Genomic DNA, 25,223 nt, shown 5'->3' with positions numbered 1-25,223 from the left:
GAGCCCCAGTACCAGCACACAAAAAGAAAGAATATTCTAATTACTTTTCAGATGTCACTGTGTAAAATCAAAAGATTGTGGGCTGGGGATATAGCCTAGTGGCAAGAGTGCCTGCCTCGGATACACGAGGCCCTAGGTTCGATTCCCCAGCACCACATATACAGAAAAAACGGCCAGAAGCGGCGCTGTGGCTCACGTGGCAGAGTGCTAGCCTTGAGCGGGAAGAAGCCAGGGACAGTGCTCAGGCCCTGAGTCCAAGGCCCAGGACTGGCCAAAAAAAAAAAAGATTGTAAGATACATCGAGAAGGGGCAGGAGCCAGGTCCTGGTGGCTCACACCTGTCATCCTAGCTACTGAGGAGGCTGGGCTCTGGGAATCACTGTTTGAAGCCAATACAGGCAGGAAAGTCCATGAGTCATGAGTCATTGATTTCCAATTAAGCAGCAGAAAAAGCTAGAAGTGGTGTGTTTGAGCACTAGCCTTGAGTGAAAAGGCTCAGGGATGGTGCCCAGGCCCCAAGTTCAAAGCCCTAGGGCCAGCACCAAAAAACTCCCCCAAAACCTTAAAATATAAAAAATAAAAGAACAGGAGGTACTGATCAAGATGTTTTGTACTCATAATCTGACTTGTTGAAACCTCTTGGTATAATTATTCAAAGACAATAATAAAAAAGAAAAAGGAGGGGAATTAAACAGTTTTATTACCCCATCCTCTACTCCAAGATTAAAATAACTCATTTTCTAAAATGTCTCTTTTTAAAGTAGAAAATCATTTTTGTAATAAGATCTCTACACAAGGTCAAAAAATGTTTTTAAAGCACAAAATAGACCCCAACAAAACACAAACACAGATAAAATATATCTTCTTAAAATTAAGATGTGCCTTTGGAAATAACACATTGATAACTAATCTCATAAAGTTCAAATTGGTTTTGTTTAATAATAATTGTATTATTTACATCATCCCTTCAACCTTTGAAGCTTTTTTTCAGTGACCCAGGTAAGAAGGTGTAACAGGTCTCTGCTCTTGTAAAATGAAATAATATTATTAATGACATAACAAAAATCCCCCTAATCTATCAGTCTAGAAAATTCTTCTGACGACCACACCTCAAGGGCACTTAGGTTGGGGCTCAGGCATCTGCTACGTATTACTAACAGCAGTGGCTTTTCCATTATGAGTCAGAGACATACCACAAACACGGCCAGGCTAATTCAGAGATGCTCTTATATAAGTTAGGGCAAATGAAGCCCTCCAAAAGGAGAGTGCCATTATAAAATAAATCACCAGCACGCGCAGAATTCCACCTAGAGAATCCAATGGTTTCCCTTGGTCTCCCCGTGGCCTGGCGGGCCGGCTATACGGTCACTGCGGGGTACATCTTCTGCTCACTGCTGGCATGGGGGAAGGGGGGCTGTACCTGCCGGAAGCCCGGCTGCAGGCCATCCAGAAAAGGGGGCACAGGTGTCATGGGCACAGCGTCATGGGGTACGGTGTAGCCCACGTAGGGAGGGTGCAGGTATTGCCCTTGGTGTGGCATGATCTGCGTGGCCTGCTGACAGTTCAACACGGAGAAGTTGGTGGGCATGTTAACGTACACGTTGTTCATGGGGCCCTCCGGTAAGCAGCAGTTGGTTTGCGACCTTGTTGGCGGTGCCCGGGCCCCTGAGTTGGCACTGGAGCTGGAACTGGCAGCCGTGCTTGACTGGCGAGAGGAGGATCCCCGGGAAGTGCTGGCACTGGGGATCATGGGGATGGTTTCCATTAGCCGGTTGCCCCCTGGGGCTCGGCTCTGTTGGGGTTCTTGCTTGGGCCGGAGACATCTGCAGCAACAGGCAGCCACGAGGGACCCCAAGATGATAAAGGCGACAAAGACGGAGCCCACGATGAGGAAGGGCACGTAGATGGGGACTGGGGGGCAAAGCAGAGAAACACAACATTGTGATTTACTGTGAGACTGGTACTCAGAACTGAAGGCCACAGGCCAAATTGGGTACGCACATGCTAGCAGGGCAACACATGTGCCAGCCAAGTGCTATGGAACAGTGCCAAGACGCTACGAGCATGGTAGATTGACCTCCAGAAGCTAAATTGTTCATATTGACAGTTCAGTCCTCCAGTGGCACCGAATGACATAGATACCAGGCTTGATGAGATAACAGCATAATATGTTAAGATTGCTATTATTCTAAAGCCCAAAGTGCAGGTGTGGCTTAAGTGGTAAAGCACCAGTCTTGATCAAAAAGGCTAAGCAAAGCTGGACACCGGTGTTTCATGCCTATAATCCTGGCTACTCAGGAAAGCTGAGGATCATGGTTTAAAGCCAGCCTGGGCAGGAAAATCCACGAGACTCATCTCCAGTGAAGCACTGAAAAAAGCCAACGTGGAATTGTGGCTCAGTGGTAGAGCATCAGCCTTGAGCAGAAAAGCTCAGGGGTAGAGCCTGGGCCCTCAATTCAAGCCCCAGGACCAACAAAATAATGAATAAATGAATAAATAAATAAAATTAAAAATCTCAGCACAAGTGAAAGGCCCTAAATTCAAGCCCCAGTACCACCCCCCAACACATAGATTTGTCTGAAAGACAAAAATCATAAAATATAAAAACCAAAAACACTTTTACTAAAGGCAGTAGTGAACTTCAAAGGAAGGAGAGTGACAGAGTGGAGGAATCTGATCAAGGCACACAGTATGCCTATGTAGATATGTCAAAATGAAATCCTTTTGTACAGTTAAGTGATGCTAATAAACTATGTAAAATAAGCTGGGTGCTGGTGGCTCACATCTGTAATCCTAGCCACTCAGGAGGATGAGATCTTAAGGATCACAATTTGAAACTAGCCCAGGTAGAAAAATCTGAGTCTCCATCTGCAATTAACCAACAAAAAGCTAGAAGTGGAGGCATGGTCCAAGTGGTAGAGTACCAGCCTTGAGCAGAAAAAGCCAAGCCAGAGATCTAGACCTTGAGTTCAAGACCCAGTACCAGCACAAATCAATGTAAAATAAAATTATATATAAAATATTCACTAAAATAATCTTTTTTTCAAGTTGGGCACCAGTGACTCACGTCTGTAATCTTAGCTACTCAGAAAACTGAGATCTGAGGGTCACAGTTCCAAGCCAGCCCAGACAGGAAAGTCTGTAAGATTCTTATCTCCAATTAATCATCAAAAAGCTAAAAGTGGGCTGGGAATATGGCCTAGTGGCAAGAGTGCTTGCCTCCTATACATGGAGCCCTGGGTTTGATTCCCCAGCACCACATATATAGAAAACGGCCAGAAGTGGCGCTGTGGCTCAAGTGGCAGAGTGCTAGCCTTGAGCAAAAAAGAAGCCAGGGACAGTGCTCAGGCCCTGAGTCCAAGGCCCAGGACTGGCAAAAAAAAACAACAAACAAAAAAAACACAAAATAAAAATGCTGAAAGTAGAGCTGTGGTTCAAGTGGTCTAGCATTAGGCTTGAACAATAAAGCACAAGGACAGTGACCAGGCCCTGAATTCAAACACCAGGACCACACACACACACACACACACACACACACACACACACACACACACACACTTTTGGGAGCCACAGGGTAGCAACTACAAAGGTTTCTCAGTCTTTGGGGACAGAAATAGACAGGATGAGCCTGCAGAAACTCTTCTCTGGTGGGCTCTGCCCATCTCTCTGCCTTTTTGGGTGTGTGGGGGGGGGGTGCCGCAGATTTAACTCATGTTCTCACACCTGCTACACTCCCATCCTCCCTGTATTACTCATTAAGAAATACATAAAAGCAGGCCCCCATTGAGTTTTGCTAGGACTGCCAACACTTCAGATGGGCTAGCATTTTCAAGTGGAGCCCACCCTCTTGGATACTGTAACACACACCCCCCCGCCCCCATCACAGGGAAATAATTCATTACAAGGCAAACATACATGTACTTCAGAGGTATGGAACCACAGGCCGAGGATATTCCGCTGAGGAACAGAGCCAAGTCTATATACAGAGTGACCCTTTAGGAAGGGAGGCAGAGTTCTGGGATCACTGGGAGTATGGCTGACCCACACCACAAGGCTACTCAAATTCCACCTCTCTGGCCTGATGGCCTAACAGAGGAGGATCAGAGCCCCAGAGGATCGGGGGGGGGGGGGGGGGCAGCGGGGCAAGCTTTCCCACACATGTGGGCCATTTTCCAAATGAGGATACCAGCCCCCAGGTATGGTACCAAATAATAACACAGAGGAGGTAACAAATTGAACAAGGAATGTACCCAGTGCCTTATGTATGAAACTGTAACCCCTCTGCACATCACTTTGACAATAAATAAGTAATTATTCAGAAAAAAATAATAACACAGAAAAAATATATATCTAACACTATAGCAAAAACTAGCTGAACCCAGTTTCAGTTTGCATAATGAGTTTTGGGAAGAAATAACTGTTCTCTCTCCAGGATTTTTAATTGGAAGTATAAAAAAGGGGGGAAAAAATCCCCTCAACTACACAGGGCTGAAAGAATGCCATGCTAATCTAAGCCCCCGCCCCTTGGCTTAATTAGGTAAGATGTCCTTCAGTGTAGAAGCAACGGGAAAGAAACGGGATTGTTGTGGAGAAAGATTTAAAGGTAGAATGAACAAGGCACCCTTGCAATATGCAAGCATCATTCAAGTGTACTGCCTCCGGATTTGTCTAACTTTTTAATTTTTTTTTTTTTAACTTTTGGAGATCGCTGACAAGCCCACAGGGACAGATATCTTACTGTAGCAGCTCAGGCTTTGGGTCCATCAGGGCTTCACTCCTGGACCACACACTCTGCAAGGCTGAGCTTGCATTAAGATGGTACCTTTCCCACATTTACCCCCACTTCTCTCTCCAGATGCAAGACAGAACAATAAGAGTAGCACAGAAAATACCCAGGGCCAAGGCTCAAGGCAACTCCAATCCTGGTCTTCTTAGGGTGTTGGTAAAAAAAAGAAAAGCCAGTCACCACGGCTGCAGAAAAAAGGAAGAGCCTTTCCCTTTGGGACAGATTTGGTATTTTACTTCTACCCCTCCCGCCTCAGGAGCCCCTGGGGATTTGTACGGATCCCCTGGGGGTGCGAGGGGGGAGGGGGAACAGTCTGGAAAGATTCCCAGCCAAAGGAGGGAATGCAAGCAACTACCAACTTCATTCACAGGTTTCTTTTCCAAATCTGGCTTCAGCAGTTTAAAAAAGAACAAAAATCAGCTACTAGGGAGGCTGGGATCTGAGAACAGAACAGCAAAACCGGCCAGGTCAGACAAATCTAAGAGACTCTGACCTCCAACCCACTAGCAAAACGCAGGAAATAGAGTTGCGGCTAAACTTGAAGAGAGAGTACCAGCCTTAAAGCAGAAAACGAAGCAAGAGCCCAAGGCCCTGAGTTCAAGTCCCAGTGCCAGCACACACAAAACATAAAGAATAGCAATCAAACAGAGCAAATTTGGACCCAGCTCCACTGTGACATCTGCCAAGTCTGGAGTGATCATCAGAACAGCCACAAAACCACAGGACAGCAGAGCACGCCTGCGCCTTCCTCCGGAGACGCCTTCCACAACACGTCTGCACGCAGGCCATTTCCTCCTCGGCGTCTCCCATGCTGGGACACCTGAGCGGCGGCGGAGGGAGGGGGCCAAGGAGCCCGCAGGCAAGGCAAAACCCGGGACCGGGGGAGCTGTCTGTGCCCCAACTGTGACTTTCCTTAGCTGTGTGATTTTCCTTGGGAAAATCCAAGCCACATCATCCTTTCACCTGACAGCAGGGAAATTGAGGCACGGGTCAGCAACGTGGTGGTGGTGGTGGTGTGTGTGTGTATGCCAGTCCTGGGGCTTGAACTCAGAGCACAGGGAACTATTCCTGACCTTTTATTTTGCTCAAGGCTAACACTCTACCTCTGGAGCTTCCAGCATTGGAGTGAGTGGTTTAGTTGGAGATAAGGTCCTGGACTTTACCTCCTGGGCTGGCTTTGAACGCTGACCTTCAGATCTCAGCCTCCTGCGTAGCTGGGATTACAGGCGAGCGCCTCCCGTGCGCCCGGTTAGTTCATGCAAACTAAACGTGAAGCTACGTTTCGGCTCCGTCGGTAGGTCCCTTTCCCCTCTCCACGCCGGCCATCCTCCCTTTGCACGTCGGACGCCCTCCACCGCCACCATCGCCCCCCCCCCCGTCCCCCGGGACAAAGCGGGTGGGGATCCCCTACCTGCAGAGCCATCGGGAAGGTCCTTGTCGGCCCGGCCCGGCTCGCCCGCGCCCTGCTGCCGGTCGTTGTCGCAGCCGCCCTGGTCCAGGCGCGCCTCGGCGCTGGAGCAGCAGTAGCGCAGCGCGCAGCTGCCGCAGCAGATGGTGGCGTCGCCGCCGTCGAAGCGCTCGGGGCACTGGAAGCCCAGACGCCAGACGCCCTGCGCGTCCAGCCAGCCGTGGCAGTACTCGCCGCCCGCGCGCGCGCCCGCCGCCAGCGCCGCCGCCAGCAGCAGCTGCAGCAGCGACGCCCACTGCCCCGACGGGGCGGCCGGGGGGCGCCGTCCGCCCCACATGGCCCCACGCTGGGGTGCCAGGAGACCCGTCTCCAAAAAGGTGCAGAGCCGTTTCCTTTCCCAGAAGTTTCCGTCCTGGCGCCCCCCCCCCCCACCCCGGATCTCCTCGCCGCCGGAAGGGTACCGTCTGCTCCCCTCTAGCGCGAGCCCCCTCGCCTCCACCCCGAAGTTGGGGTGTAGATCTAGGGACTGGTAAGGCAGCCCCTACCGGGCTCTGCGATCACGTGACACTTGCCGTTGCAACTCTTGGGGTGCCAATCAAGAGGATGGATCTTCGGGGCTTCTTGAGGCTCCGCCGACGGCGGCACCCTCCCCACCGGGGACGACCGGCCCCGGAGGTGACCACAGGATGCACACCGGTGCAGGTCCCTGCCGCAGGCAGCTTTTAGGACTTGGGGTCCCACGCGCAACTGGGGTGCATCTTTCCTTTATTCGCCTCTGGGGCGCCGAGAAAGGGCGAAGAAGGCGCGCAGGGCCCCGGGCAGCAAGTGCAGCTGCCTGCCGCGCACCGGAGCCCGAGCCCCGGACTCGGTCCGCATGGCTTCCGCCGTGCGCGCGGCAGGCGATCCCCGCGACCCCGCTCCTCGCTTCTCGTCCCCGGTCCGCGAAGCCGACAGTCAAGGGTCTCGGCGCGCGCGGGGCCCCGGAGGGTCCGGCGCGGCTCCGCAGCTCGTCCCGGGCAGCTCGCGGAGTCGGCGGCGGCCGCTGGGCGCGGATCCGGGCGGGCTGCGCGCTCGTCCCAGCTCCCCGGCTCGCGCAGTGCCGTCCTCACGGGGCCGGGCGATCCCTCTACCCCTGGCTGGTGCGCCCTCGGGCGGTGCACACCGACCCGAGCCTCCCTCGGAAGTTTTCAGTCCTCCGGGCTCCAGGAGAAGCGGAGCCGCGCTGCCGCCGCCCGCGCGCCCACCTCGCCCGCCCCGCCGCCCGCGCCGCACCGCGCCGCGCTCTTAAGAGAGGCCGGCGGTGGCTCCCCGGCGCGCATGCGTGCTGCGAGGGCCTCCCTCTGCCGGGACTCCAGGCCGGCACTGGACGCTTTCTGACTTGAGAAGGGGTGTCCACAGAAGAGGCTCACAAGAAACCATCATTTATGACCATCCAGGGCGAAAGGGCCGGTGGCTCATGCCTGTAATCCTAACAGCTCAGGAAGCTGACATCTGCTGCTCCTGACTCCAAGCCAGTCTGGACAAGGAAGGCCATAAGACTCTTTCTACTCCAACTGATCAGCTAAAAGCTGGAAGTGGAGTTGGGGCGCAAGTGGTAGAGCACCAGCCTTGAGTGAAAAAGGTCAGGGCTAGCTAGTGCCCAGGCCCTGTGTTCAAGTCCCAGTCAGTGTACACATGCACACACGCGCGCGTGCGCACACACACACACACGCCAGGTCTAAAACTTGCTTAGTGAAGATCTGTGGCATTTAACGATCGCTTTGACTCTGCAGACTTCTCAAAGGATTACCACTGGTTTCTGTTTTACAGATTGGAAACAGTGATGATCACTGCTTCGGCAGCTTATGCTTTGGCTTCAGGAGGCCGCAGATACTGGCGATCTGGGGAGGAAGGATGGAGAACTCAGGTGCCGTGGATGTGATCTCTTTCACCTGCTTGTGGGCTGCGTCGCGGGACTGGAGTTCCACCACAAAGCAGGATGAGTGAAGTTCAGCAGGGGCATCCTGAGTTTATTCTGGCCAGGATCCTTGTCACTTTATTATTATTACTTCTATATTGGGGTGTGGCGATTATTGGCTTCCAGCAAGAAGGAGCCTGTGTTTAGCATTAGGCCTGGGTGGTGTGGACAGCTGCAGTCAGGGAGAAAAGAAGGCTGAGCCACACGAAGGCTCTGGTTTTGGTGAGGGAGAAATTAATAGCTTCTCTCTTGTGGAAACGGCAAGGACAGGTGCTGGAGCTATTAAAGTGGCAGCGACTCTTTGTAAAGGACACTGCCCCCGGGTTTCCGGTTTCCCACTCGCTCAGGGAGTAAGTGGGTGGGAAATCTCGCCAAAAAAGCGTAGCCCTGTGCTACTGGCCTCACTATCTCAGGGGAACACAGAAACACAAAGCGATTTCATTCGCAGCCAAGACGGTCTGGCTCAAAAAACCTTGGGTACTTAGTAAAAAGGCTGGTGCTGGTGGCTTACGCCTGTAATCTTAGCTACTCACGACGCTGAGAGCTGAGGATCCTGGTTCAAAGCTAGCCTAGGCAAATAAATCTGAGACTCTTGGATCTCCAACTAACAAGCAAAAAGCTAGAAGTGGAAGTGTGGCTCCAGTGGTAGAGTGCCAGCTTTGAGTGAAAAAGCTAAGCCAGCGGTGAGGTCCTCAATTGAAACTAGAGCACTGAAACAAACAAAACGCTGATCATTATTCTTTCATTCACTCCAGCAAGTCAAAGAAAACCATAACCTGCGAATGCCCTCCAGATAAAGGCCTTATTCTTCTCAGCTAACTTCTCTCCATATATTATATCTTATTTTCCTGCAGCTTTTGTTGGCTTTTTGTTTTTAGCTATATAGAATTGTATATATATATATATATATATTCTATATTGTAAATATATAATATGTATCTGCTTACATGCTGGCTTGTCTGTCTGTTTGCCTGTCTTATCTCTGTATATATCTATGTCTTTATGCATTTATCAGTCTATCTTTTGCAATGCTGGGCACTGAACTCAGGGCCTTGTGCATGTTAAGCAATGATCTGCCACATTCTCAGGCTTAAAATTATATATATTTAAGTTAAGGTACTCAGATTATCACATATTCTACATCAAGTTACTATGCATTCAACAAGTGCATTGTAAGCACTTGCAAGGCAATGTGCTCTTTATTGGGTACTGAGGATTCACCAAGAAGCCAGAGATCTTGGCCATTCCCTTCAAACACAGTCTAAAGTTTCTGAGGGCAAAACAGAATTTTGTCAGAGAGTCAAAGAATTAAATAAGCAATTATATGACAAGTATGATAAAGGCCACAAGTGGTGATGTGTTGGGTCAGTTTAGGTTAGAAAGGATGGGTAGATAGAGGCCGGAAAAACCACTGGAGGTTGGGGATTTAAAATTGGGCCAAGAGGAGGCAAGGAGAGACTAAATTATTTGCCATCTCTCTCTCTGTCTCTCTCTTCCTTTCTATCTGTCTTCCTTCTTTCCCTTCCCTCTCCTTCCCTTCCCTTCCCTTCTCCTTCCTTCCTTCCTTCCTTTATTCCTATCTTTCCTTCTCTCTCTCCCTCCCTTCCCCTTCTCTTCCTTCCTTCTTTCTTTCTTCCTTCTTTATTCCTTTCTTTTGTTTTTCTTCCGTTCTTCTTTCCTTCCTGGAGCTTAAACTCAGGTAGCTGTCCCTGAATTTTTTCACTCAAGGTTGGTGCTCCACCAGTTGAGCCACAACTCCACTTCTGGCTATTTGATGGTTAACTGGAGATAAAAGCCTCACAGACCTTTTCTGCCTGGGCTTGAACCAGGATCTTCAGATCTCAGCCTTCCAAGTAGCAAGGATTACAAGTGAGAGCCATTGGCACCCAGCTTGAGTCATTTTCCTAGACCATGCTGTTAGGTAACATTTGTTGAGGGTTTACTATTTTCCAGGCATTGTACAAAGAGCTTCATGCCTGTAGTTTCATTGAATCCTCGCAGCAACCCAACAAAGCCAGCATAATAACTCTCCTCAGTGGCTGGTGAGAATACACACGGATAGAGAGTGACAGGTGACCTGCATTGCACCCAGTTTTCCCCAGTCACCATGGTGAGTGCTACTGGAACCCCAGGATTACCTGGGGACTACCAATCACTGGAATGTTAGGTTTCACTTCCCCATAGTAACAGAAAGTGATTTAAGTGGTAGTTGGTAGTCAGGGGGGTTAATGGTTTAATTATTTTTTCTCTTTGTGTGTGCCTGTCCTAGGACTTGAACTCAGGGCCTGGGCACTATTCCTGAATGTTTTTGCTCAAGGCTAGTGCTCTACCAATTGTGTCACAGCTCCACTTCTGACTTTTTTAGAGATAAGAATTGCACAGAGTATTCTGTCTTGGCTGACTTTGAACCATGATCCTCATATCTCATTCTCCTGAGTAGCTAGGATTACAGACATGAGCCACTGGTGCCCAGCTTTAAGTATTTTTCTTTAAAAAGTTGATTCTGGACATTTGTACTTAGTGCAGGCAGTACCTGTGCCACTTGCCTTCTCCTGCTCATTCACTCTGTAAAACACAACTGGTCAGAATATATGAACAAATAGCTGAGTGGTTCATATCAGCATTGATTGGCTGATCTGGTAATATCACTGTTTAAATAAAATGCATTCCCCCAGGGGTCTACAGTTTTCTTCATCCTGCCTCCCGCCTCCTCACAGCGCAGGGGATTGAACACCAGAGATGGTACCATGGCCCTGAGCCAAAGCCCCCTCACCTCCCGCATTTGTTATGAGTGAAGGAAGCTGAGTGCCGATGCTAGTGGCTCACACCTGTAACCCTAGCTATTCGGAAGGCTGAGATCTGAGGATCAAGGTTTGAAGCCAGCCCCAGCAGGGGAGCCCATGAGACTCTTCTGTCCAATTAACAAGCCAAAAGCCAAAAGTGGAGATATGGCTCAAGTGGCAGAGTTCCAGCTTGGAGCAAAAAAGCCAAACAAGGACAAGAGGCAGAGTTCAAATCTCAGCACTGGCACAAACAGAAAGAAGCAAGCAAGCAAGGAAGAGAGAGAGAAAGAAAGATAGAAAGAAATGAAGAGCGAGAGAGAGAAAGGGAGGGAGGGAGAAAAAAGGAAGGAGGGAAGGAGGGAAGGAAGGAAAGGAGGGAGGGAGAGAGGGAGGGGGGAGAGAGAGGGGAGGGAGGGAGAAAGTAAAGATGTAAAGGAGAAGCCTGTTTTATTATTTTCTGTATTAATGTATTTTATGTTGTTATTTTATGCAGTGATTGTCTTCAGTGCTCCAAGTCCCTTATCTTCCCTCTCTTCCTCTGACTTGTGTTTACATTTTCTTTGTGTATCTAACGTGTGTATTGAGGTTCGATAAAACAGGTTGTTAGTTACACATGAATTTCTTTATGGTAAACGCTACTAGAAGATATTAAGATGATCTTGTTCCAGAGGAAATAAAAAGGAATTCCCTCACGATTTCTAATAGGAAGCCTACACTGCTTTACTAGTCTCTGCTGAGAAACTCTAACTAGTAATCATAACATATAGGTAGTAGCAATAATAATAATTTATTATAATCAAAATGAAATGCCAGGCAGTCTGCCAAAAGATATTTAAACACATGTAAAAGTATGCACCCTCTCCTAAAAGTTGAATTCTAAAGATATTCCATGTGCATTTGCAGGTTATTTTGCCTTTTAGTAAGTGCCCACATAGAAATGTGTTCATATATATATATGCACATATACATATATATATATGAATAAAGCACAATCCATTTTTTAAAAGACTTGATATCTTCACTAGCACATGCTATATGTAAAAAAATAATTAGGGCTGGGATGTAATTAGTGACAGACGGCTTGCCTAGTATATGCAATGTGCTGAGTTCTACCCCCAGAATAAATGAATGAATGAACAAATGAATGGATCAAGTGAAGTGATTCATTATAACTTTGCTAACAGAGTTGACACAGATCATCTGGAGGCAATCACAGTTCATTCAGCAGGCAGCTGTGAAAGCCGTAGGCTTTGCCAGGCTTTTCTATAGGTTCCTGCCCCATCTCAGGAGGCGCTTGCCGTCTGTACTTCATTAGCAATCTGTTTAGGAAGAATAGCTTTCACTATTTTCATTCACAGTGTTCCTTCCATTTTCCTAAATAGAGCAGTACTGAAATTTTACATTTGCTTGACTAAATGTTATATATATTTCTGTGTGTGTGTGTGTGTGTGTGTGTGTGTGTGTGTGTGTGTGTGTGGCATTACTGAGGCTTGAACTCAGGGCCTCTGGTTCTCACTTCGCTTTTTTGCTCAAGGTGGTGCTCTACCACTTGGGCTATAGCTTTGCTTTTGACTTGCTGGTTAACTGGAGATAAGAGTTTCATGGACTTTCTGCCTGGGCTGGCTTCAAAATGTGAGCCCCAGATCTGAGCCTGTTGTGTACTAGAATCACAGCTGTAAGCCACCAGCACCAGGCTTACCCAGGTCATTTTACTATAACTACTCTAACCACTAGCCCCGCTCCCCCCATCTTTCATTTACGATGAACTGATTTCTCATGTTACACAAATGAAATGCTGTATCTTGTCAGGAAGCATAAACAAGTCACTGGCATTCTTAATTTCGCTAACCAATTTCCTTTTTGGTGCACAGCCATTTGATATTTCATAAAGCTTACATATTTTTAGTTGTTTTATTCCTGGAAGCTGGTTAATTTATGTTGGATCCATGTGGTCCCAAAGCAAATACTGGAAAAATGAAAAACAGGAAAAGTATAGACAGATTTAAGATAATTATCATTGTGTATAAAGAAAATAAACTTGGTCAGTTTGCTTTAAAATTATATTTAGCAATGTGAAGAAATGTGCTGGTGTTGGAACTCAGTGGGAGATTCTTGTCTAGGATGTAAAAGGCCTGGGTTTGATCTTCAGTACCACAAACAACAACACATTTTGCTAAATAATTTCTAGTTTAAGTGGGGGGAGAGCAAGCCTTACAAGATAGCCCAGTGGATGGAGATTAGACTAGTTAAACACTGAAGATTTATTTCTTGTATTCTTTGAAGTATAAAAATCTCAGTGTTTATACTAAAGAAAGAAGTAGGTAGGGTTCACATTTGATCCTGTGGCATTGAACAAACCTTACTTTCTCAAGCAAATATAACATTCTTTTTGTTTTTTGTCCAAGACCAGGACTTGAACTCAGTACCTGATGCTTTGGCTCCAACCCTAAATAAAACAGTGTTAAGCATCTGTGAAATGTAGGAGAGATTCCAACTCTATCTTTGTGTGTGTGTGCTAGCTCTCTCACTTGATATTTTTTGCTCAAAGGTGGCACTCTATCACTTGAGCTACATCTCCCTTTTTGGCTTTTTGCTGGTTAGTTGGAGATAAGAGTCTCACAGGTTTGTTTGCCCAGGCTGGCTGGATCCTCAGATCTAATCCTTCTGAGTAGCAAGGGTGACAGGCGTGGGCTATGGGCACCAACTTTCCAATAGTATTTTACTCAAGTTTGGGACATGCATTTTTAATATTTTATTATGTTTGGAGCCATGTGGGGGATTAAACTTGGGGTCTCGAAAATGCTGGGCAAGTGCTCTACTACAGAGTTCCCTCTCTACCTCACCCCTGCATTTTCTTAGTGCTTTTGAGAATGAGGAACAGAGAAGGAAAGAGTAACTTCCCGCCTAGAGGTAGCAGGAACCTGGGTGTCTGCATCTGTACAGGTCATAATTCTAACTCTGGTACATTTGAAACAGCCAGGGTCAGTTTCAGAGGTAGGCAATTTACACTTATTGACTGGGCCAACCAAATTGGGCAGTTTAAGTGAGTATGAAATGAATGGACACATAATTATACTGGGCCCAAGAAATGGTCATATTTATGAAATGCAATAAAAAAAATCTCTGTCTCTCTCTGCTTGGTGAGATCTCAGAAGAATGGAATGAACTCAGTGGTAGTGATATGGAATGTTGAAGCTGGAGAAGCAAAATTGAAATTGAATTTCTGACTTCTGAGAGTCAGAAATTCTGAGCCCATAGAGAGTGAAGGATGAATACAAATCAACAAAATATGTTAAGCACCGGTGGCTCTCACCTGTGATCCCAGCAACTCAGGAGGATGAGATCTAAGGATCACAGTTCAAAGCCATCCTGGGCAGGAAAGTCTGTGAGACTAGCTAGTCATGGGGCTTGTACTTAGGGCCTGGGAATTGTCCCTGAGCTTTTTTGCTCAAGAATAGTGCTCTACCACTTTAAGCCACAGCTCCACTTCTGGTTTTCTGGTGGTTAACTGGAGACCAGAGTCTCATGGACTTTCCTGCCCAGGCTGGCTTGAATCTTGACCCTCAGATCTCAGTCTCCTGAGTAGTTAGATTTACAAGCATGAGCCATTGGTGCCCAGCCTGTGGGACTCTTAGCTCCAAGTAATCATCAAAAATCCAGAGGTGGAGCTGTGGCTCAAGTGGTAGAGCACCAGCTTTGAGTGTAAAAGCTCAAAGACAGTGTCTCAGGTACTGATTTCAAGCCCCAATATCAACACAAGAAAGAAAAAGAAAAAAAATAAACATAAACTTGAGATTCAAATAATACCATGCACAACAAATCTCAGTTTTGAAATTAACACCAACTGTGCTTAATTTCACAATCATCTATAGATCTCAGTGAACTTCAATTTTCTACTGATTTTTTTTTTCCTCCTAAAAGGTGGGTTAAGATCTCTAGGTTTAATCAAATGATCAACTCATATCTTGTCTGGATGACCCAAACACACTAGGAAATCTGTTTTTCTTTTGATTTTACTTTTCTACTTGCAAGTATTTTAAAACTTTAGGGGGAATATTGCAAGAACAAGAAGAGTCTCAAAGAACAGCTCTGAGTACCCTTGCACCAGAGTCAGTAGTCATTAACCTTTGGGGAAATCTGCTAAATAAGGCAAATAAGCATACAGTCTCTCTCTCTCTCTCTCTCTCTCTCTCTCTCTCTCTCTCTCTCTCTCTCACACACACACACACACACACACACACACACACACACACGAACTGGAGACCGAGGCTGTCATGTCCATGTGTCAGCTACAGTGCCAGCATGGCTACTTGCATGTGGCCAGGAGCTGGAACCTACTGATGAATCATGTGTGCTTTCCCTTTATTCGCAAGCAGAAAAGCAACAGCAAAGGAACATCCGATATCCTAGTTCATCTAGACATGGCATGACTTGATCATGGGATAAGACCCAAGGTTTTCACCCACTTCATAAAGGGAAAAAATATCAGTGTACTGAGCTCTGTAGCTGATTGTGAAATTAAACACAATTGGCACTAATTTAAAATTATTCAATGTAAATCATATGCTCGTTCAATCATTCCTTAGATATTGCACTCCTAACAGCTTTGCATCCACCATGAAGCCAAACTTGGGGCTCTAAGTATGACAATGAAGAGTAAAGCCAGGTAGCTCTAGCACCCAGGCCCAAAGTTCAAGCCCCAATAATGGCGCACACACACACACACACACACACACACACACACTTAGTGAAGCCAGGTGTCAAGGGCTCATGCCTGTAATCACAGATACCTAGGAGGCTGTTCTCTGAGAGTTAAGGTTTGAAGCCAGTCTGGACAGAAATGTCCGCAAGAGTTTTATCTCCAATTTACCAGGGGAAAAAACAAAAACTGGAAGTGGAACTGTGCCTCAAATGGTAGAGTGCCAGCCTTGAGAGAAAAAGTGAAGGGACAATGTCCAGTGCCTGCGTAGCTAGGCATGAGCTACTTATGGGCTAATGCATCTTTATGTCTTCCACGACCACACCTCTTCTTTCTGAATGAATTCAGAATAAGCAATTACAACATGAAGACTGTAGGTAGTTAAATCATACTGTAGAAGAGATTCACATCCTCAGTGAAATTTTTTTTAAGTTTTTATTATCAGACTGAATTACAGAGAGGTTACAGTTTTGTACATTAGGCATTGGATACATTTCTTGTACTGTTTGTTACCTCATCCCTCATTCCCCCTCCCCCTTCCTCTCCCCCTCCCCCTTTCTCTTCCCCCCCCCCCATGAGGTGTTGTTCAGTTCATTTACACCAAAGAGTTTTGCAAGTATTGCCTTTGTAGTTGTTTGTCTTTTTTTATCCTGTGTCTCTCGATTTTGGTATTCCTTTTCAATTTCCTAGTTCTAATACCAGTATACACAGTTTCCAATATACTCAGATAAGATACAGAGATAGTGTAGGTACATCCACAGGAAGGTGATACAAGAAGATCATCAATAATAGAAGCTACAGTTACACATGGTACGTTGAAAGTAGTTACAACTGTGATATAACAATTGTTTCCATAACATGGAGTTCATTTCACTTAGCATCATCTTATGTGTTCATAAGGGTATAGCTATTGGGCTCTTGTGATCCTCTGCTGTGACTTGCCTAAACCTGTACTAATTATTCCCTATAAAGGAGACCATAGAGTCCATGTTTCTTTGGGTCTGGCTCACTTCACTTAGTATAATTTTTTCCAAGTCCTTCCATTTCCTTACAAATGGGGCAATGTCATTCTTTCTGATAGAGGCATAAAATTCCATTGTGTATATGTACCACATTTTCCTGGTCCCGTCTACTGAGGGGCATCTGGGTTGGTTCCAGATTCTAGCTATGACAAATTGTGCTGTGATGAACATTGTTGTGCTGGTGCTCAGTGAAATTTTATATGTTCTTGTTGCAAAACCAAAAGCAGCAACTGTGAGATGATGAGTTTGCTAATTTGTTAACTGTAATAACTTTTTGGCCCAGTACTAGGGCTTGAACTCAGGATCTGAGTTCATAAAAAAAGCTCACTGTCTCTCTCAAGGCTAGCATCCTACCACTTGCACCACAGCGCCACTTCCAGCTTTTTGATGGTTAATCAGAGATAAGAGTCGCACAGACTTTCCTGCCCAGGGCTAGCTTCAAACACTGATCCTCAGATCTCAGCCTGAAAGTATTCTTGAATATACTCCAATTAACCATCCAAAGGCTGGAAATGGAGCTGTGACTCAAGTGATGAGTGCCAGCTTTGAGTGTGAAAGTGTGAAAGAGCATGAGGAGAGTGTGAGGCCCTGAGTTCAAGTACCAGTACCAGCATACACATACAGTGACATTGCATTTAGGGTTTTGTTTTTTTAAAATAATTATTATATTTAAACTATGATTTTCTTAAGGAAAAAAAATACTTGGAAATTCTTCCATTAGCCATCGTGTGAACCTTGTCTCTTTGAATTTCACAAGGAGGAAAAGCTTCTAAATCTTTCTACCACAAGGACCATGGTAGTCCATCTTTCACCCAGACAGAATAAAAAATTAAAGGAGAAGAGTAGAATATTAATCCTAAAATGACCTTCTCTACCGGTCACAGTCAACAGTGGGTTGGAAAGAGAAATCTGTTAAGAGTGGAGAAAAATGACCTTAAAATATCAAACTCCTAGCACTTCACTGATGTCCAATTTCATTGTGGTGCAGAAGATCAAATGCACCACCTTGGGCAGCAGGTAGAGCACAGATCCCATCATAGCCTTCGGGGGGGGGGGAGCTAGGAAGAGGGGAGGGGGTAATAAGGAAGGGAAGGGAGGGGAGGGGAAGAAGACAGAATGATCCCTGAGGTAGCCAGCAACCCTGCTCACCCTGCCTGGCCCCCTCCCTCTCCTAGCTGCCCTGGTGGCAGGCCGCAGCCTCCTTTAGACCTCTGGCTGCCCCGATGAGGTCAAAGTACTTTGTACATATGTCATGTGCAAAATATTCCGCAGCAAAGGGCTCTGCCTGCAGCTGTGAAATTGATTAGTGGCTTGAAAATCCCCAAAGAGCATCTCTCCACCAGCACCTGGAGTTGCTATTTTGAAACCAGACAAGAAAAGAGAATGGCCAGGAGAAGGCGTGCGCACGTTTGTACAGGGGGAAAAAAAATTAAACCCGGGCGCTTGCACATATGAAAGAACAAATGTGCAGTGTGATAGTTTAGTGTGTGTGTGTCTTGAACTCAGGGCCTAGGCACTGTCCCTGCGCTTTTTTTGGTCAAGACTGGAGCTCTATCATTTGAGCCACATTTCTACTTCCAGCTTTTTGGGGATTCATTGGAGTCGAGTCTTATGGACTTTCTTGCCCTAGCCTGGCTTTGAACTGCAATCCTTGGATCTCCACCTCAAGTACCTAGCTACTTCCTACTTTAAAATTAGTTTCATATAGTTGTACAAAGGCGATTCCGTTCAAATACCACTTCATGAGTACAATGCGTCTACAGTCCATTTTGTTGTTGCTGCCCAAAGAGCCTGAACAAGGCTTCATTGTTGCAGAGCTTGTTCTCAATGGGTCTCAAGCCTGTGCACTCTGGCTGCAGAGCCGGGCGCGCAGCTGCGCGACTTTGCCGACTGCTTGGCCCTGTGATCTGTCCGCGTGTCAGGAGGCACCCGTCCGTCCGAAGGTGGGGCGACACTCAGAATTCCTTGTAGAACAGACAGGGCAGATTCTAGTCATCACTCAAGTCTGCATTTTCTTTTTCCTCTCCAAGGTCATTGCTCTCCCGAAGGATGCCTGTATACAGTGACAGCCTGCCGGTCACCCACGCGTGCCCCGTGGCCGCGCCGCAGCTCCACCCGCACACGCGCGCTCACGGCATCCCGCAGCGCAGCAATGGAAACGCAAAGGCCACGGCCACGCCACGGAAAGGGTATGGGGAGCGAGCACAGGGGTGACCTGACCACCCCAAAAGATCTAGTCCTTTTCCTCTCTGCCCCCCTATTGTGGCAAACACATCCAAGAACAAGAGTCAGGGCGATCAGAGGAAAGCGCGGACATCTTTCCTCCAAGGTGAGGCGGAAAGCTGCCATTTAGCGCGAGGGCCGGGTGTGGGAGGAAGGACACGCGGGCTCCTCCGGATGAAAGATCTTTGGGGTGTTAGGGAGAAGGTGGGGGAGACTTCCTGTTCTGTCGCTTTGCTTTTGGGGGGAAGGTTCCGGTTTCCGTTCTGGCTGGGGGGCGGGAGGTAAGGAGCTGAGGAGAGCGCAGTGCCAGGCAAGAAGCTCCACAGGGGGCACGGGGAGCGACGTCCCCCGTGGCACGGGGGGGCGGGGGGGGAGCCCAGCGGATGGGCCTCCCCAAGGGGAGACTCCTCAGTTGCAAGTGGAGATGGCAAGGCTGGCATGGCATGGCAGGAGGCGGCCCCACGGGGATGAAGGACGAATGAAGGACGAAGTCCTCAGGCCTAGACGGCTGAACGTGGGGCAGGGGCTGCAGAGGCGAGGCAGCCCCCCCCCTCCCCGGGGTGCCTGCGGAGGAGGGGGGGGCGCGGACCCCAGGCCGGGAGGCAGAGTAAGCCGTCCGCCAGGATGACTGCATTGGGAGCCTGTCATCTCGCACAGGAGACGCTCCGTTTGTTCCTATTCATTGCACAATAAGCACTAACTCAGCCCAAACCACAGCGATGTCCATCTAACCAAGGTAGGCAGACATTTTAGACTCGCCACAGAACTTACTGCAGTTACATCGCTGGAAAATGAAAACATCCAGTCAAGTTCTTGGAAACTTCCAAGGGAATCAAGAAAGAAGAGGAAGAATACTCAATTATTAAGAATTAAAATCTTAGATGTTATTAAAACATATTTATAATATACACATTTGTTATAGCTATACAATCATATGTGATTATATATTATGTTAGCATACATATTATTACTATACATTACATAATTAAATGTAATATATCATAACGTATTGTACATATTATAGAATTATGTATCACAAATAAAATGTATAACATATAATACAATAATACGGTATTTTACAAATATAAACAACCATATACAATTAACCATAAAGATAATATTGAGGGGCTGGGAATATGGCCTAATGCTAGAGTGCTTGCCTCCTATATAAGAAGCCCTGGGTTCGATTCCTCAGCACCATATATATAGAAAAGGCCAGAAGTGGCACTGTGGTTCAAGTGGTAGAGTGCTAGCCTTAAGCAAAAAGAAGCCAGGGAGAGTGCTCAGGCCCTGAGTTCAAGCCCCAGGACTGGCAAAAAAAAAAAAACCCACAAGATAATATTGATAACATTATATTAATAATTAATTATATACTTTTATGTTGCTAAAATGAATCATATTAGTTATAAATGTAATTATTTGTATAGTTATAATACTGCAATAAATACTTATTTAGAATCACTCATATATATTATACAATAAATCATGTCATGACTTCAACATTGTAATTACAATTATCCTTATTAGGTTGAAACTGTGAAATACAGCTGACACATTAGGATGAACACATCTTAATATTCTCAAATGGAAATATACTGCTTAGCAAAGGAGACAATGCCCCTGGGACTAACATCAAACAAGAGAAATGTTATTCCATTGGCCCAGATGCCTTATTTTGAGCTGATGCAGTCAGTGAGATGTTTACGAAGTACAAGAAGAAAATCAAGATTCACAATAGAATTCAAATTACCAAAAAAAAAAAAAAAATGCAGCTATTACTGTGGAAAAACTACACAGTGTAGGTAACAGGGCTAAGCAAAGGAAGAAAGGCTCTACTGCCCTCTCGTGTCCATTAGCTTGAATTGCAATGTTCCAAATATAAATAAATAAATAAATATATATTTAAATAATTTCAGAGGAAAGATCCTATACTGTTCTATTGGCCCACCAGATGTTTTATTTTCGAGTCAATGAGATGTTTACAGAGCACAGGAGGAAAATCAACACTCACAATAGAAAATACCAACTGTGAGGGGAAAAAAGCTAAATACAGTCATTACACGTGGAAAAGTCATGCAAGTCTTGCATTGGAAGTAAACGTGCATAAACGTGCATAACTTATCTTCGCAATGCCAGACAGGGCTGGGGAGGAGAAGGAAAGTCTCTATTGCCCCCTGGTGTCCATTAATCTGGAGTGCAGGGTTCCAAAGGTTTTGAATCCTTAACCCAGAACAGTTGGTACCGCAGTAAGTGGATTTTAACTCCCTGTTCTTATCTATAAAAGATTGAATCCATCTTAATTATGATGAGGAAGAGGAGAGAAAATAATAATAAATCAAATATGTAAGCATAGGAATTCAGGAAGCCTGGTGCTTGTAGGCTTTGGCCTTGAGGTGAAAGCAGCTGTAAAATGGAGCTAATAAAGGATAGCAAAAGGAGCCTGAGGACACGAAGAGAGGACTGAACTCAGTGGACAGATGTATGAAGGTGCCTACCAGAATCATTACAGAGAAGGACAGGGACCTGGTGTGGGTGTCTGTCATCAGCAGTAGAGCTGAGCAGTCAGGTGGAAAGGGCTGAGATTCCACTTCACAGTGGAATCACAATGGCAGACCAGACTGCGGAGGAAGAGGAAGCTCAACGAATGGGGAAATGGGAAGTGACAAGACATACACTAGAACACACATGCCCTAGGATATTCAGAAAAGCAAAATCAAACAAGAAAATGGGTTGTATATATCTGCACTTACTAGTTATATTAGAAGCTCCTGAAACATGATGGGATTTAGTCTAAAAAGTTGAACAAAATTAAAGGTGGGACAACAAGCCAGGTGCTTACAATCATATCCTAGCTATTTAGGAGTCTGAGATCTAAGGACTGTGGTTTGAAGCCAGCCCAGGCAGGAAAGTCCATGCATGAGACTCTTGTCTCAACTCCCAAAAGCCAGTAGTGGAGCTGTGTGATTCAAATGAAAAAGCACCAGCCTTGAGTGGAAAAAAAAAAAGCTAATAGTTCCCAGGCTCTACGTTAAACTCTACTGCCACCACAAAAACAAACAAACAAAAAAAATGGATTTGCAGCCCTAATTCAAATCTGTGAAACAAATACTATTCCATTGGCCCACCAGACGTTTTATTTTCAAGTCAATGAGATGTTTACAGAGTTCATGAGGAAAACCAAGACTCACAATAGAAAACTATACGAACAGTGGGGGGAAAATGCCAAATACAGTCATTACAGTGGAAAAGCTATGCAAGTCTAGCAAGTCTGCATTATGAAAGGCCTTGCTTTCACAATGCAGGCAAAGGGCTGGGGCAGAGGAGGAAAGTCTCTACTGCCCCCTGGTGTCCATTGTTTGGAGTGCAGAGTTCCAAAGATGTTGAATCATTTCAGAGATCTCTGTAGATTTTTCCTTAATCCAGAACAATTCACAGTAATTGAATTTCAATTCCAATCCTTATTGACAAAAGACTTTCTCCATGATAACAATTCAAATATCTAAGTATGGTAGAAACTGTGGCTTAAACAAAGTGAGTTGTATACTCCATGCCAAGCCCAGGATACATCCAGAGATAATGAAGGATTGGAGTCATTTACATAATTTTATCTTGTGAGTGACCGCCCATCACTCTGAAAGGAGATTCTATAAGGGCTTGGGCATGATCACCACCAGTACAGGGGGATGAGGAAGGCTATGGAAGGAACTGCCCACCACAAGCAAGTCATAAATTGTGTACTATTTGCTAGAATGAGTGGACTCCATTTCTTAGAAAGTTCAGAGGGGGTAGTCTCAGATTGACACCTGATCTTATTGCAGTCCATCTCTCTGGAAAACATTTGTATATTTGCTGCCTCGTCTTTCTTATCTCAGTTTGTGATAATTATATTTTTGTGCAGCGACTGGAGCTTGAACTCAGAGCCTGGGTGCTGACCCTTAGGGGTTTTGTTGGTTGGTTGGTTTGCTCAAAGCAAGGGCTCTACCATGTGAGCCCCAGTTCTACTTCTAGCTTTTTGGTAGTTCATTGGAGATACTAGTCTCATGGACTTTTCTGCCTAGGCTGCCTTCATACCATGATCTCAGCCTCTTGAGAGTAGCTAGGACTGTAATGCTGGCTCGAAACCAGTTGGTATGTGTTATTTTTAAAAATATTCTGTTACTGTCACACTTAATTTTTAAGGAAAACTTTTATTTTGTGGTTGTATTTATTCAGTGATGCTAGAGATAGATCCTAGGCCCTGTACATGCTAGGAAAGTAATGACCAACCACATCTCCAACATCTGTCTTAACTTTAAATTATACGTGTGTGTGTGTGTGTGTGTGTGTGTGTGTGTGTGTGTGTGTCCTGGGGCTTGAACACAAGGCCTGGATGTTGTCCTTGAGCTTTGGTGCTCAAAGCTAGTGCTCTACCACTGGAGCCACAGTTCCACTTCCAATTTTTGCTGGGTAATTGGAGATAAGAGTCTTCCTGTCTTTCCTTCCCTGAGATGGCTTAGAAGCACAATCCTCAGATCTTAGCCTTTTGAGCAGCTAGCTGAGATGACAGGTGTGAACCACCACCTGGCCTTTCAATGGTATTTTAAACCTCTTGGTCAATTTCATCATCTTTAGATTGTTATGTCTTATGAATTCTTACCTCATTTTGTTTTTCTAATTATTCTATTGGCTTTTCTTGGCTTTCCATTTTTAAATCTATTAATTTTATTCTGATTCATTTGTTTTCTTCTAAATGAAAAACCAATATATCATACATACTAGTACACTAAATTACATTGTCTTCTTGACAGTTTTCTATGCTCAATTTTATTGAATTTGTATCTTTCCTAGTCTAACCACAACATCTTTTTTAATGTAATTTTCACCTTAAGCCTTATGGCCACATAGTTTGCAAATTATTTCCTCTACTTGAATCTTTCTCTATGAAGTTGGCAAACAAAACCCCACAACAAAACACCACTATCAATCACAAACACCTTAGCTCCACAATTTTGGTCTTCTGAATAGCTGCTTAAAGATGATCCTGAGTTATAAGTTAATCTTCTTAGTAAAGAATTCAAACATAAAGTCTAAGTTGCTATTGTATCTATCATGATCACTTTAAAAAGCATCTGAACTTATAGATCAACTATAAAATGTGAGAAGTGCTAAGTATTCTTTGACATTTATACATAAGCCATACTAAAATGGCTTTTAATAAGTAAAAGGCAGATTTCAGATATAGGGAATTCTAATTAATTGGCATAGTTGAGACCAGAAATATAGACATTGCTTCTTCATCTTCAACTTTTGCCCTTAACAGGTTAATGATCATAAGTTGAAACACAGGTGAATCTGGCTTGGTTCTGAATCAGTGAAGCGATTTCCCCAGTACTTAAAGATGTTCTCATAACCAGTTACATAAACCGTAAGATAAAACCAATCTTTGATAGATTTGGAGATGGTATTATTCCTTATCTTTTTGAAAAATTGAACATGACTAAGTCCAATCACATCACAGAAAGGGAAGATAATGATAGTACTAACTGAGCTGTTTTGACTATTTTTTAAAAAAATCATACTCATTTAACCACAAGTCAGTTTTACTTGAGTCAGGACTGTCCAACAAAACCATTCTATCAGCCATTTATGACCTATATTATGATGTTAGAAGAGCTATTAAATTATGGCACACATTTTTAAGAAGCCATGAGACATGTTTTTCAATAAATAAATAAATAAGGCAATGGCTATTACTCATTTGTAACATGTTTGAGATAAGCTATCGAATCTACCTTTTCTCCCTTCTCAATGCCAGGGAAGATAATTTTTGTTCCTGGGATGTACTTTTTGGGATTTTCCAAATACTCCATGGCACGTCCTCTCTCCAGGTGACGCCTTAGTTCTTGTTCGCATTTGTGTAAGAGAATCCAGCTGTTCTACCTGTCTTCTGATCAAACAGACCACAAAGAATAGGCCCAGTTTCCCATTCAGCTCCCTTTGCAAAAGTGTGGCACTGGGCACACTTCCAAACAAAATCTTCTTGCCTTTTCTCAACACCACCCATTTTCAATTCACTCATCACTGCCATAGTGAAGAGAGCTGCTCAGAAGCAAGTCCCCCTCTCTCTAGCCTAAGGACGTGCTGGCTCTAGCCACAACATCTTTAAGGACAAGGGCATTATCTTTCTGGATGGATACCATGAATATCATATACTTAGTCCTTCTTATTCACACCTTCACTTGCTTCTACAGGTTTTGGGGGTTCCTGTGGTTTGTAATTGCCTTCCTTTTTCCCCTCTCTTGTTAATAAGGAAATACTTGTCTTTTCAAGTGGCACAATACCACTTGATTTTACAGATAGCATCTTG

The 25,223-nt window shown here is 45.3% G+C and overlaps 1 protein-coding gene across 1 annotated transcript; it reads right to left on the bottom strand.

Annotated features, from left to right (window-relative positions):
• Positions 1-633: 633 nt before the first annotated feature.
• Shisa2 (shisa family member 2) lies at positions 634-7,436 on the bottom strand. Its single transcript, XM_048341627.1, has 2 exons — positions 6,197-7,436; positions 634-1,910 (listed from the first exon to the last, which is right to left on the bottom strand). The coding sequence occupies exons 1-2, from the start codon at positions 6,528-6,530 to the stop codon at positions 1,357-1,359; spliced, it is 888 nt and encodes a 295-aa protein (XP_048197584.1). The 5' UTR covers positions 6,531-7,436; the 3' UTR covers positions 634-1,356.
• Between the last annotated feature and the right edge of the window lie 17,787 nt (positions 7,437-25,223).

This window comes from Perognathus longimembris, chromosome 3, assembly GCF_023159225.1.
Source record: "Perognathus longimembris pacificus isolate PPM17 chromosome 3, ASM2315922v1, whole genome shotgun sequence".
Taxonomy (NCBI): domain Eukaryota; kingdom Metazoa; phylum Chordata; class Mammalia; order Rodentia; family Heteromyidae; genus Perognathus; species Perognathus longimembris.
The sequence above is the reverse complement of the archived record's forward strand: the minus strand, read 5'-3'. Positions and strand labels throughout refer to the sequence as shown.